Source organism: Nannobrachium achirus (genome assembly GCF_963921795.1).
Source record: "Nannobrachium achirus genome assembly, chromosome: 7".
Taxonomy (NCBI): domain Eukaryota; kingdom Metazoa; phylum Chordata; class Actinopteri; order Myctophiformes; family Myctophidae; genus Nannobrachium; species Nannobrachium achirus.
Window position 1 is genome coordinate 36,149,210 of NC_137816.1, and position 14,014 is coordinate 36,163,223.

The 14,014-nt window shown below is 41.7% G+C and overlaps 1 protein-coding gene across 1 annotated transcript in view; it reads left to right on the top strand.

Annotated features, from left to right (window-relative positions):
- Window positions 1–14,014, top strand: part of ext2 (exostosin glycosyltransferase 2) — a 38,203-nt gene that overhangs the window by 2,228 nt on the left and 21,961 nt on the right. The window contains exons 2-9 of the mRNA XM_080729847.1: window positions 839–1,181; window positions 1,295–1,518; window positions 2,917–3,006; window positions 4,650–4,766; window positions 5,313–5,508; window positions 5,889–6,028; window positions 6,282–6,375; window positions 11,723–11,854. Of these exons, the coding sequence (XP_080585973.1) occupies window positions 867–1,181; window positions 1,295–1,518; window positions 2,917–3,006; window positions 4,650–4,766; window positions 5,313–5,508; window positions 5,889–6,028; window positions 6,282–6,375; window positions 11,723–11,854 (1,308 nt within the window). The 5' untranslated portion in view covers window positions 839–866. The remainder of the gene's footprint in view (window positions 1–838; window positions 1,182–1,294; window positions 1,519–2,916; window positions 3,007–4,649; window positions 4,767–5,312; window positions 5,509–5,888; window positions 6,029–6,281; window positions 6,376–11,722; window positions 11,855–14,014) is intronic.

Here is a 14,014-nt window from a genome sequence, read left to right on the forward strand (position 1 = left end):
GGTCCACTTAGACCCCGTTCCCAGTTCCACGACACCACTCCCATAAGAATTCCGCAAAATGAAATGTCAGATATGCCTTCCATACAGACAGCATTTTCGGGTGTTGAAAATGGAACAAAGTAAGACCAGATCTTTGGGTAGAAAAGCTGACAACGGTCTCCCCTCACATCTCCGTGTCAACAGCAGAAACGGTGAAACCAGCAAAACGTGTGATGTCATGTCTGACGTCGGCTCAGCTATGAAGCAGTGGTGTAAAGTAACTAAGTACTTTTACTCAAGTACTGTACTTAAAGGACAACTCTGTCCTAAATCACTTCTAGGCTAATTTTCCTACTTATATTGATCCAAAAAGACTGTCCATGGAGTCTATTAGGCAGAAATGCCCCTGTTGTCCTGTTTCCCCAGCAGAACGCAGCAACTGTCACAGCATAGAGTGGAGCCAATATAAGTAGGAAAATGAGCCTAGAAGTGATTTAGGGCGGAGTTGTCCTTTAAGTACAGTTTTGAGGTATTCTTTTACTTTACTTGAGTATTTCCAATGTCCAAAGTGAAAGAAAGTGACAACGCAACGACGATATCCCGGGACCTCGCCGTTTTCTCTACAGAGCGTTGTCGTCTGAACATGGCCTTAGAGGGTTCTAGATAACCAAGCACCTGGTGGACATCTTACAATAAAATGTGTGTGTCGAATTTTAAGTTAACAGTTCTCGATTATGTACATAAACATATGTACATTTATTGTAAGATTTATCAGGGGTGAAACAAAATATTGCAAAACTGTAATTTTCACGACCTACATATCTACCAAAGAATAATGTATTATTTTATTTTTTTATAGTGGTTGGTTGGAAAGAGTGGAGTCAGGCATGTGTGCATCTGGTAAGTATACTTCCCGGGGCCCTGCTCTCATCCCGCGGATGAAGACTAAGCATCGGATATACTACATCACTCTCTTCTCTGTGGTCCTGCTTGGACTCATCGCCACGGGGATGTTCCAGTTCTGGCCCCACTCTATCGAGTCAACCGCTGATTGGAGCCTGGACAAACGCAGCGTGCATGATGCACCTCTGGTCCGCCTCCCAGTTTCCAGTCCCATCCCAGAGCGGGGTGACCTCAGCTGTCGCATGCACACTTGTTTTGATGTGTACAGGTGTGGCTACAACCCTAAGAACCGAATCAAGGTGATTACCTCTCAGGGCTGCATGTATGTCACCTGCAGCCTCTGCAACCTACAAATGAAAGCATTTCTGTCTGATTTCTGTGTTAATGGAATGTTCACATGTTTGCTTTGTAGGTGTATATTTACCCTCTGCAGAGATTTGTGGATGAGATGGGGGTTCCCATCAGTAGCACTGGACTATCAAGGGAATACAATGACCTGCTCAGTGCCATCTCAGACAGTGACTTCTACACCGATGATGTCACCAGAGCGTGTCTATTTGTTCCTTCCATTGATGTACTGAACCAGAATTCCCTGCGCATCAGAGAGACTGCACAGGCTCTGGCCATGCTGCCTAGGTAAACATAATCTCTAATAATAACCTAGGCCCATTTATGAATTATTTGTTCAGGCCTTGAGCCCTTTGGCAGTCTTTTTTACATATTCACTTCGAGATCATGATTAGGGTATGATATTTCACAGTACTGCTGTATGGTATTTAACAAATTACCCTTGTATGCGGTACCCCCCCCAACACACACACACCTTTTAATTAAATGTACTACAGCCCATCCAAAGCAAGTATTTTACTTTGAGGAAAAACATTAATTGAACTGAAACGTGTGTGCGTGCCTATTTAACTGATAACATAGCAATGAAAATATGGATGACATGAAACACATGCCAATTCATTTGTACTGTGACATGAAACGCATGCCAATTCATTTGTACTGTGGGCACTGTATTGCAGGGAAGGGCTTGTGGTTGGTTCTCTCATACCACAGTATACTTTTTAAAACGGTAAACTGTTACATCCTTATTCATCATACTGATCTGTGTCTATGTATTCCTCTTTTCTGTTAGGATTCAAATATAAGTTGAGGATTCCACTATATTTTGAGGATGTTGAGGACCATGTCAGTGCTTAACCAGCGTTGAACCCTAGCGTCCCTATGTCATATTGTAACCAGGGGTGAGATGCCATGGGCTCGGTTGGGCTCGGCGAGCCCAGACTTCTCAAGCTGCACGCACGCACGCCCCACATGCACGCACACACACGTGTGCACGCACGTCGTCAAGTTGTGTGACGCCGCGGTCAGCACGAACACTTCAGTCCCCCTACCTGGCTAGCTGCTTTGCATATACGAGTAGGCAGTTCTCACCTACATCCTCATTTACACTTGTATATACGGCCAGCAACACGTTCGCCTTGCCTTCTTTGCAGACATTTAGCTCCTTTCGGAACCTCTCCCTCCGCTATGCAGCTCCGAGATAAGCTTCCCCAATCCCCACTCTTGTGATCCACAATGTGTGGGTGAGTCTATGATTGTAAAGTAAAGTCTATGTAAAGTTATTTTATATAAAACTTGGAAAATACATTAATTGAAACTAATTAACAATGTAACTAAATAATAAAAAATATAATTAGGCTACATTAAAAATGTTGTGATGTTGAATACAGTATTTCAACTAGCACCGTGCGGCAGGCATGCGTGCACACATGCGCGTGCACGTGACGTGCACATGACGTCATGAATTTAGAGGGGCACCACTTCTAAAATCCATATCACACCACTGATTGTAACGGGAACATTTGGCGAAAATAGCTGCAACGTGTTTAGCTTGTAGATTGTCTATATCCAGCCAAGAGATTTGGTTAGAGGGAAATAGGGAGCAGAGAGGAGAATCCTGGAGGACCACGGTCAACAAAGTAGGTTTAAGGCAGTTAAGTAATGTTATATGTTTGTGTTTTGTAGATGGGACAAAGGAATGAATCATCTGCTGTTCAACATGTTACCTGGAGGCCCTCCAGACTACAATACAGCCTTGGATGTACCCAGAGACAGGTATTGGGATTGTATTTGTGTTCTTTGTTGTTCTCTGATGATACATCTGTGATCTTTGAAGACATGACTTGACAGAATGTAGTAATTCTCATTCAGACCACTAGAGGGAAGCACAGTATCATAATACTCTGTATTTCAGTGCTTTCCCATTGGTTAGGACAAAGCAAAAGTTAGACTTAGTCCGTTTTGGATTTAGTTTACTTGTTATTTTCCACTCATATTTTGTGCTTAATTTAAAATGACATCTGTTGCATGGTATCCAGCAACATATTGCAAACCTAAAATTATATTCATAATAATTGGCAAACACTCAAGATGAGCATTACATCCATTTTGAGAAGAGATGGGAGAGATTCTAGCAGCCTACTAGCCTAGACCTCAAGCCAATTTTCTCAGCCTTTCTTGTGATTGGACTGTTGGTTCTGGACTGGTTGGAAAAGAAGAAGGGTTTTAGGAACACCCAGCCTTGAGACAATGGACATTTATCTGGAGCTGTAGGGAATTTCCTGGGCTCATCCAGCTGGGCTCCATTTGGCACAGAGTCTCATCAGATCCAGGTGTGTGTGTGTGTGTGTGTGTGTGTGTGTGTGTGTGTGTGTGTGTGTGTGTGTGTGTGTGTGTGTGTGTGTGTGTGTGTGTGTGTGTGTGTGTGTGTGTGTGTGTGTGTGTGTGTGTGTGTGTGTGTGTGTGTGTGTGTGTGTGGCATAACATTAAGCATTTTTTAGTTCTTGTACATCAGACAGCTTGACATAAACTTAAATGGATATTCATCTTGCCATAGGTTTGAATTTGTTTGAAGTAGGTGTTTTTCATTACATATCATAAAATGGCCTTTATTAAACCCAGTGGGGAAATTGGTTGACTCTACAGCAGTAGCAGTTCCAGGTACAGAGAAAGAAAACGCTCAATACTACTATTACTCATAATAATTATATTATTGATTTACTCATAATAATCATAAATAATGTCATAAAATAATGTGCTTATTGTGACTTCATAAAATCTTTAGCAATGTTGATTAGGAAATTATCAAACAAGCTAATGTAATAAAGTAATGTGAAGGCACTGTAAAATGTTCACGTCCAGCACCTTCTCTTTGTTAATCTGTTTATCTGAATTAAGAGTGTGACCGTTTTTAACATTTAAAGCAGGGGTCTTCAACAGGGGGTCCGGGACGCCTCAGAGTTACTACAGGCGGTCCTCCAAATCTTCCAATCCTTTTTATATTAACAACTTGAACCCTAGTGTCCATATTCTGAGAACTTTAGCCAAAAATAGCCGATCTACAAGCTCACAACGCCTCGCAGCGGATCGGCTATTTTTGGCAAAGAGATTTGGTGTTGAGGGGGAAAAGAGCAGACTAAGTACAGAGTGAAAGGTCAAGTTTATTAGGTAATGACGGCTCAAGTGGTTAACTATCTGAAAACACAAATTGACATGAATCCAAAATACATTGACGATTGTGCTGTCAAACGATGAAACTATATGGAATCTATGAAAAGGTTGTGGGGGGTCCCTGCTTCATCTCTCTCAACTAAGGGGTCCTTGGCCTGAAAACTTTGAAGACCCCTGATTTAAAGCAATTCGATTCTTAAATATTTTAAATATTTCATGTACATTGTGTGTGCGTGTGTGTATTTTAGAGCACTGCTGGCCGGTGGAGGTTTCTCCACATGGACCTACAGACAAGGCTATGACGTCAGCATCCCAGTGTACAGTCCCCTGTCTGCAGATGTTGAGCTGCCTGAGCGACAGCCTGGGTGAGCTCATCATCACTTAACTGCATCACTCATCATCTTGTCAAGGGGTCACATCATGACTAGATTACAGTCACTACATCTTATTACTGTAGTGACAATCTCCATGTTCTCTTGAGGTCAAATGAGGCATCATGCTATTTTCATATCATGACTGCATGTTCATTGCTAAACACAACTGAATACAACAAAACATATATCATCATTCTTTTTTCTTTATAAATTGTACTTTGTTGTACAAAAGTCTCACACAAAGATAGCGAAAATAGCTGATCTACAACACATCGCAACACGTGATTCTCTAGAAAATAAGTTGTGAGCTTGTGAGTTTGTAAGTTGAAAGTACATTTTCGAGTGTGTAACTTTGTTAAAGTGCTATAAACTTTGAACTAATGAAAATATTAACAAGAGCTAGTGACTTGACCATATCCTGAAATGTAACCATTTGCTGGACTGCAACAAATTATAATTTCTTGTAACATAAATTGCATGATGGCTCAACAGTTAAATATAATTGGTGACTAAGGGCACGCATTTCCATTCCTCCAGGCCACGGCGTTACTTCATTCTGTCATCTCAGACAGCCATCCACAGAGAATACCGTGCTGAACTGGAGCGTTTGAAGGAGGAAAATGGAGAGGCACTGCTCCTTCTGGACAAGTGCAGTAACCTCTCTCAGGGAGCTGCCTCTGCACGCAAGCGCTGCTACAAGGGACAGGTGTATGACTACCCACAGATCTTACAGGTGACTGATATATTGTCTGTATCCATGCAGTAACTGTTAATGTGCACATTTAAACGCAACACACGTGCGCAAATAAGGTGATGCAGCTTTAAAACGGACCTGAACCAAGTCTGACAAATTAACATAATGAATGCTTATGTTACTTAAACCCTCTCTAATACCCAGGGGGGGGGGGGGGGGGGACTCCACTGACAATAAAGTTTTGGAATCAAAACACGACAACACAACGCTCTGACAATGCTTTTCCATTGCAGACTCTAATCACCTTTAGCCATAGTTTAATCTACAGCTTTTTATGTTAAACCTTAGAATATTATAGCATGATACTATATAATGTAGAATCCCATACTGTATAACCTATTCTTGTTGTGTCTCTGCAGGAGTCCTCATTCTGTGTTGTCCTGCGCGGAGCTCGTCTGGGTCAAGCTGCACTTAGTGATGTGATGCAAGCTGGCTGTGTCCCTGTGATCCTAGCTGATTCCTACATTCTGCCCTTCTCTGAAGTTCTGGATTGGAAGAGGTACACTTATGGCACAAATCAACCATAGAAAGTAGAAACATGTTGTTTTTTTCTCTCTTTCTCTTGATAAAAGTCAGGACTGAAACGTTGACATTGAGACACTACAAAATAAGAGGTGACACCCTGCAAGGAATACAATTCCCAACGCCATGATGAGATGTACCTGTATATAAGTTATTCAGCCAACATGAAATTCTATGTGTGTGTGTGTGTGTGTGTGTGTGTGTGTGTGTGTGTGTGTGTGTGTCCTTAGGGCATCTGTGGTTATTCCAGAGGAGAAGCTGTCAGAGATGTACACCATTCTGAAGAGTATACCTCACAGACAGGTGGAGGAGATGCAGAGACAGGTACGACTCCATTATACAGGTGTATCAAGTGGCATGGCTTTAGTTAAGTGCTGATTTTACAGCTGTGGAAGAGTTTTGACTTGAGCAGTTGTTTTCAGTTCTGAGATGCATGTCTTTACCGCACTCAGCCAAACAAGCATGTCTATGTGTGCTGTACCATTACAAAGCCTCTCTGATGGGACCAATTGACAGGCTCTTGGAAAGCACAGACACTCCACTATGCAAGATTGAATTTCCTCCTTATTTGCTAAGTCGTGGCAAAAACTCTTCCTCCGAAAACACAACTATGTTGCTTTTAGCTACAGTGAAATGGATGGCAGACAGCTCGCTCTCTATCTTTTTTTACATTTAATAGCCACATTGAACCACAATAAACAAAAGTGAAAGCCCCTATGAGAGAAGTGCACAGGTTCAAGCTGTTTCTCATTCCCTTGTATCAACGCTGGTCCATTTACCAATTATACTGGCCAAACAGACATCTTAGACCTAGAGCTCGGAGACTGGCTTGGAGTTGGATTACAGCAGACGAGCTGTAAAACATGGCTCCCTGAGGGGGGTGTAGACTGGCCTCTCTGTAGCTCACAGCTAGCTTAGCGCTGTAGATATGATGTTCTAATCTACTGACCACAGTGCTCCACTGCCTGCTGTCTGATGTTCAGACGCTTGCTTCAAGGTTATCCTTGGTGTCCCTTTCGGGACGGGAGGCATTTCTCCATTTTAGAACGTCCATTGGTGCACAATAGGATGGCCTTCTTAGCCATCTGCATAAAATAGAAATAGAAATGCTTGATAAGGCTATGCAGTTGTAGCTACTTTCTTTCTTTATTAAAATGCATATTGAGAATAGAATGGGATTTCCACAGGGTTGAGAAGCTTCTCTTGTATCTTGAACGTTTTTGTATTGCCACTGTGGTTAATGTTGTTCAAGTTATAATGGTTGAATCATAATTTGCTCAAATATCACTATTACCTGCTTATATTGCCATACGTATTGGCACAGTGTCTAAAGGCCTTTTTGAAATAAACATACTGTAAAAGATCTACTTGTCCTACTGAGCATCATACACATTGTTAAGCGTCTTGCCTAACTGAGTTAGGCAGGTAGTTATACCATCAGTATTTTACAGCTTTCTATCTCCCACAGTTGTGTTGAGCTATAAACTTAAATGATACTGTAATCCAGTGCAGGACAGTTACACAGTTGTCTTATCCACAAATCCACTTTCAATTTCCATGTTCTGCAGCACATCTGGTTAGCTGTATTACCCTTTAAAGTTAATACCTAACTTCAAGTATCATGCAAAGTCGTAGATATACCATTACTTACAGATGGCAGAGTAACAACAAGAAACTATTTGAAGCAGGTGTCCAGTTTGACTTGTGGTCAAATCGTAGGACTACAAAAGTTTGTTGCATGTTTCAGACCAATATTTGTTGGCAACAGCATGTTTGCCTGAGCAGCGTGGATCTCATTGTTGTGATGAGACAAAAATGGGAACCTAGAAGACCTTCCCTGAAGGAATCTTCCCATATCTTCTAGATCTAGAAGGTCTTCAGTGAAATTCAGTGCACCAACGTGGCATGTTTTTCAAGAACAGCATGTCTACAAGCTACATTGTGAGATTGAAGACTGGCTAGTCATTCTATATTTTGATTATTATTTTTTTGACCATTGATATGACAATTTGACAAAAGTATAAAGCTTTAAGTGATTAAAACGACAAAAGGCAACATTTATGCCATATCATCATATAGTCTCAAACCACAATAAAATATCAATATATTGCACAACTTGCCCAGCCCTAGATAGATTACACAGTAAAATTCTGGACCCAAATGGAGAAAAGAAAAAATCTAAAAATAAGTTAAATTATTAATGCTGAACACATGAACACTGAGGATTTTACTATATAGTATGGGCTCATTGTACAAAGGTCCGCATGGGCTCATTTGTACCCCACTCTTTGTTGTGGATTTATAAAGTGCTGTACAGGCCCATTGTATATCTGTTCATACCTGAGCCTGTCTGGAGAGGCTCCTCACTCACCCTACGTTGAGACACACAATCTCCAGCAATACCCAGGTGGAATAGATGGGAGGCATGGCTTGCTTTCAAGACTTAGCACATTAATCCTGGCGTTCCTATTTTTTTGCATTTTTTCAGAGATTCACCAAAATGTACTTAATTTTTCAATAGAATAATAAATTAAAAAAAATAGCAAAAGGTGTTATCCCCCCATATCTTTTTAGAAGAAAAAAAGCATAATGATTAACTCATAAGTGTTTAAAACATTTTGCAATACAAAAAAGTATAATTCCAAAGTATTCAAAACTCGTGAATATAGCAGATCTGAACGTCATGTCCTGAGATTGCAAATCTTCTATTTTCACTATTTTAAAAAATGGCAGAGAATGAAAAACATCTGATACTTGTGTATTATCTTAAAAAATGTCTTGCTATATTCCAAAAGAGCTGCGTCCATGACTGTTTTAATGACTTTGTTGTCTTACTCTCCTAATGGATATTGGAAAGCTAGTATTTCCCAAGTTAAACCAACAGAGGGCTCAGCTGTCATGCTTCACGAGGAGATGCTATATGAGTTTTAACACTCATATAGAGAGATTTCTATCGAACATGTTAAATAAACTGAATCTGATATGTTATTAATAAGTAGTTTAGGATGCTGCTAAAGAGCTACAGTTGGTGCCAACCGGCAGCATCAATTCAGACAACTCAATCTCATTGTCACATTTGGCTTGATGTTGTAGTGCCAATTTAGGTTAAATTATGAGGCTGTGTTAAACAGCTGTGAGATGTTAACAGTATTCAAAGCTTCTTAGCCTGTTCTGCCCTGTTTGGCTCCCTTGTGCCTTGGGTCAGACCATGAAAATAGACTACACGAAAGGCTTTATTAGATCAGCACAGCTAAAGACAGTAGTTTTTAATCAACCAGCACCATGTCCATGTAATGACGTCTGAAGCCCACTCCCAACTGAGTTCACCATTCACGATTGGACCATTGGAAATGCATTAAAATCTATGCACAATTTCTGGCAGTAAAAAGCAAGTGTGTATGTATTAATAACTAGCCAGTAAGCCTCCGGTTTCAGAATTGAGTGGTTAGTACTGTTGAAAAAGATTTAGCTGCTAACCATACTCTTATGAGAGGAATATGATGATTTGTGGTCTGTTTGTGAAGCATCTAAACCAGGTGTAGGCAACCTTAGACACACGGGTGCCAACAATGGCACAGGGGAGGGTGATCACTGGCACACTGGCAGAAGTGTGAGAGAGAGGGGTTTTATTTTAAAATCACATGTTGTTTTAAACGTGGTCAATTAAATTCAGTCACATAGTTTGCACAAATTACATCCTGCACATAATTCTATGTTCACTAAAACCCTGAACTTGGGGGAGGGAGTCGGGAGATAGATGGGTTATTGTTGCTTGAGTCTAATGATCATTATAACAATTTCCTGACACTCAAAATGTGTCTGAATTTTTGATGGCGTGTCATTAAAATGTATGTTGACATGGCACACTGACTATCTAGAAAATAAAAACATGGCACTTCATTTGAAAAAGGTTGCTGACCCCTGATCTAAACAATGAACTAGTTAGACTACATCAAGATCAAACTGTTTCTAGGCAAGCCCTATTTAAATGGTCCACCAATGCACTTTGACCATTTAAATAGGGCTTGTCTAGAAAATGTGAATCATTGTTTATCAAGAGTTGACTGACAGTTGAGGTCTGGATGTTTAAGCAGAGCTGGACGGGGTCAATCTCAGGGCTTACGGACCAACGGAAGGACGTCTATCTTTGTAACATTTTAAGCAGGTTACCATTTCTACATTGGGTGAGCCACGCTAGCCTTTTAATTGCTGTAAGCTAGTTGACCAAAATATGTTTTAGACTTAATGCATTCATATTGCAAAGATCTGTCCTTCCGCACCTCTTAGTGAAAGGAGCCGTAGAACGACCTGAAGATGAAGTGAAAGGCTTCGCTGCTGTCAAGACTTTTCCTTCTCTGCAACGCAGTCTCTTCTTCCCTCCTCATAAAAATTCCTCCAGGCGCGGGGAGGGGGGCAGGGAGGTGGAGGGGGTCGCAGCGGGCCTCTCAGGGCAGCACAGTTTGCTTTCTGCCGTCTCCCGGTCGGAAAGGAAACTTTCATCACCGACTGATTTATGGGCCGTCGGCGTCCCCCCGAGATTAGAAAGTCTTTTTGAATTCTCCTCACCCCCTCCATGAAAATAAAAGCTGTTTTTGTGTTGTTGTACATCGCCAACACTAAGGGGCTGAGACGTGGGGGCGTTTTGGGTGGATGAGAAAGGGGGCTACGTCAGCTCTCCTCACATGTACCACGAATGCTCTCTGCAGGCCATATGACAACGAATGCACGAGTCAATAAAATACACTGGTGCACTGTACTGGGACATGACAGAAGACACATCATCACCACAACATTGACTAACCCACAGGCACATACATTTATTCACCATTGGGATTCAGTGCTTTGCGGGAAGTCTACATCAGTGGGCATTGTCAGTCTTTGCCTTTCTCTTAAAGTTGAGCCCTTAACCACTTTCAACCCGACTATTTTATTAACGACATGCCCCCAAAAATAGGGATGATCCCTATTTTGGACATGTCGTTAATAATTAATAAAATAAATAAAAAATCAAAGACTTCCAAAATAGTGGAAATGGCTGTGGAAAATTCAGTTTGTGTTGAACACCCGGCCAGCACAGAGAAGCCCAGTCCGCGTAGCTATTTTCGCTATTCGGCGTACAACAAAGTACACAGGGCTTAACTGAGTCATAATTCACTTTGCCACATTAATTTGGGTCTGCATAGTTAAATTGAGAATTGTGACTCCCAGTCATTCACACATACTGACACACGTGACCTCTAGCACTGAACAGCTAATAAAGGGCAGTGTCTGCTCTCTGGGTCAATGAGGAGCTGGTGGGATGGAGTCAGGTCAGCACGCCATGGCGCCTCCTGGCAGGAGACCATGTTGTTTGAAGCTTCATTAACTCTTACTGGATGCTCTCTCCTCTGAACTATCCCTTGAAGTCTCTTAATAGATTAGGGGCCAAGCAATAAGACCGTTTTAGGAGTCAGGTATGGTGCTGGTAATAGTAGTCCGATATTCGTGAATGACGTCTTTCCATGGTTTGGGGTCAGTGTTTTATCCCGTGGAGTAGACTAGACGATCACTGGTTTGTTGTTTTCCATTCCATATCTGTGAAATGTGCACTGCAAAATATCTCCCAAGCAGTGTTGTTTGTAACGTGTGTGTGTGTGTGTATTCATGTTCAGTGTGTTCTGTCCTCCCTCAGGCTCGCTGGTTCTGGGAGGCCTACTTCAGCTCTATGAAAGCCATTGGCATGACAACACTCGATATCATCAACGACCGCATCTACCCATATGCTGCGCGCACTTACGAGCAGTGGAATAACCCGCCTGTGGTGGTATGTAACCTGTTTATGCCATGGTATTCATCAGTGACAAAGAACGTGTTTTGAAGTTGCAGTAAGTTCTTTGTACGAAGGTTTACTATATTCTGATAGTAATCATTGCTATAGGGTGTTTGTTCAATAACAGGGGTCTCCCCTGCCTCCAGCTCGGTAGTAAACAGAACATTCATTTTCAGGTCGGAATATCAATTTTATACAATCAGGAGAAGAAAACTCATATATGATACAGGATAAACAAGTGCATTTGGAAGGGAAGACGCAAAGAAATTAGCGGGAACTGGAACACTAATTGAAGCTGATGAATGGGATGAAATTTGCAACCCACCTGAGTCGCAATATATTTTATGTTAAAGAGCAGACAGGGAAACGCCTAGTTATGGAACAAACACTATAGCAATCTATAGCAATGATTACTATCAGAATATAGTGCTTTAACCTTTTAACAAAAAACTAATTTGTTTTGACCCAAAAATATCAGCCGGTGCAAAATACATTACAGTGTGATGATAGTCTGGCAATGCAAGGCTTGACCTTTATCAATACGTTTATATTCCCTACACCGTGACTGCTCAAGTTCAAGGGTGTTGCAATTGTTGTACATTGAACTTGATCAACAGTGTGGATAACGGTAAAAATAAAGATAGGAGAAGTAGATAGAAACAATGTAAAATAGTAATATCATCCTTTACTGTAGTTGACTACTGGGCTGACATTTTGTTTTCTTCTTATTGTTTGGAGTCTGTTTACTGCCTGCCTACTAGCGCTCTGACTCCCTCCAGCCCTGGATGGAGCTCTCTTCTCACCGTACAGAAAACCACAGTGCCACATATGACACTGTTTACCCCTCCGATTTTTACACTCTTTCCCTAGTAAATGTCAGCCACAGATTGGCTTCCTTTCTTCTCTCTCAGGCTCCCACACGTGTAGTGCCTTCACAGTTTTGGTAAACACCCAGCCAGCACAGAGACACCAAGTCAGTTTGTGTCAGCAGTTCTGCACTGGGAGGATGCCTCCAATGTGGTGAAAAATAAGTTCCTGCGTGTTTGAGTCACTGTATGTAGACAGAATACTGGAATGGTGTGTGTACGTGTGTGTGTGTGTGTGTGTACGTGTACGTGTGTATGTGTGTGTGTGTACACGCATCACTGTGGTTGGGGGAGTGTGCGGCTGCAGACAGCCTGGCTGAGCGACCATCTCTCAGGGGTTGTTAATCAGCCCAGTCTGATCTTCCAGCCTCCTTCCTCCACCCTCTGTGTGTGTGTGTGTGTGTGTGTGTGTGTGTGTGTGTGTGTGTGTGTGTGTGTGTGTGTGTGTGTGTGTGTGTGTGTGTGTGTGTGTGTGTGTGTGTGTGTGTGTGTGTGTGTGTGTGTGTGTGTGTGTGTGAGAGTGTGTGAGAGTGTGAGTGTGTGTGTGTGTGTGAGTGAGTGAGTGAGCAGCAGTCCATACTCAGATGCCAGGGCTGGTGAGTAAGGCAGCAGTCAGGTTGTGTCGGTGTAAACATGTAACGTTGATTTCTCATGACAGTTTGCATTTCTGTGCGGTTCGAAGCCACACAGCTTTGCAGGATTAATGGCTTTCTGAACGTACAACTGCTGAATCGTGACCACTGTTGTGTGTCGTCCCCCCCACCCCTTGCATCGGTAGGTTGTTAACCACTTAAGCCCTGTTCAAAAATGTTCAAATAACAGCTGATCTACAAGCTCATGATGCATTGCTTTCAGAGCTTTCACATCTGTTATTTATATTTATTTAAATATTAAAGGAGTAGTTCACCCCCAAAATGACTTTTTTCTATTGATTACTCACCCCATGGAGACTTGAGTTCAATAATAGTTTTTTGTATTTGTCACATGAACAAAGAATGTTCCGGAACCAAAGGGGGTACCCCTTTGGTTCCGGATGGGAACCCAAATGCATTTTGGTCTCCATCCGGAAACTATGGGGGAACATTTATTGTAATAAATTTTTTTGTCTTGGGAATGCGACAAAAAACAAAAGATATTATTGAACTCAAGTCTCCGTGGCGTTGAGTAATCAATAGAAAAAAGTCATGTTGGGGTGGGTGACAACTTTTAATGGTTTTACGCCTATAATGATATGCCCAAAATAGGGACGCAAGGGTTAAAGGGGTTAATCAACAATTACACTTGACTG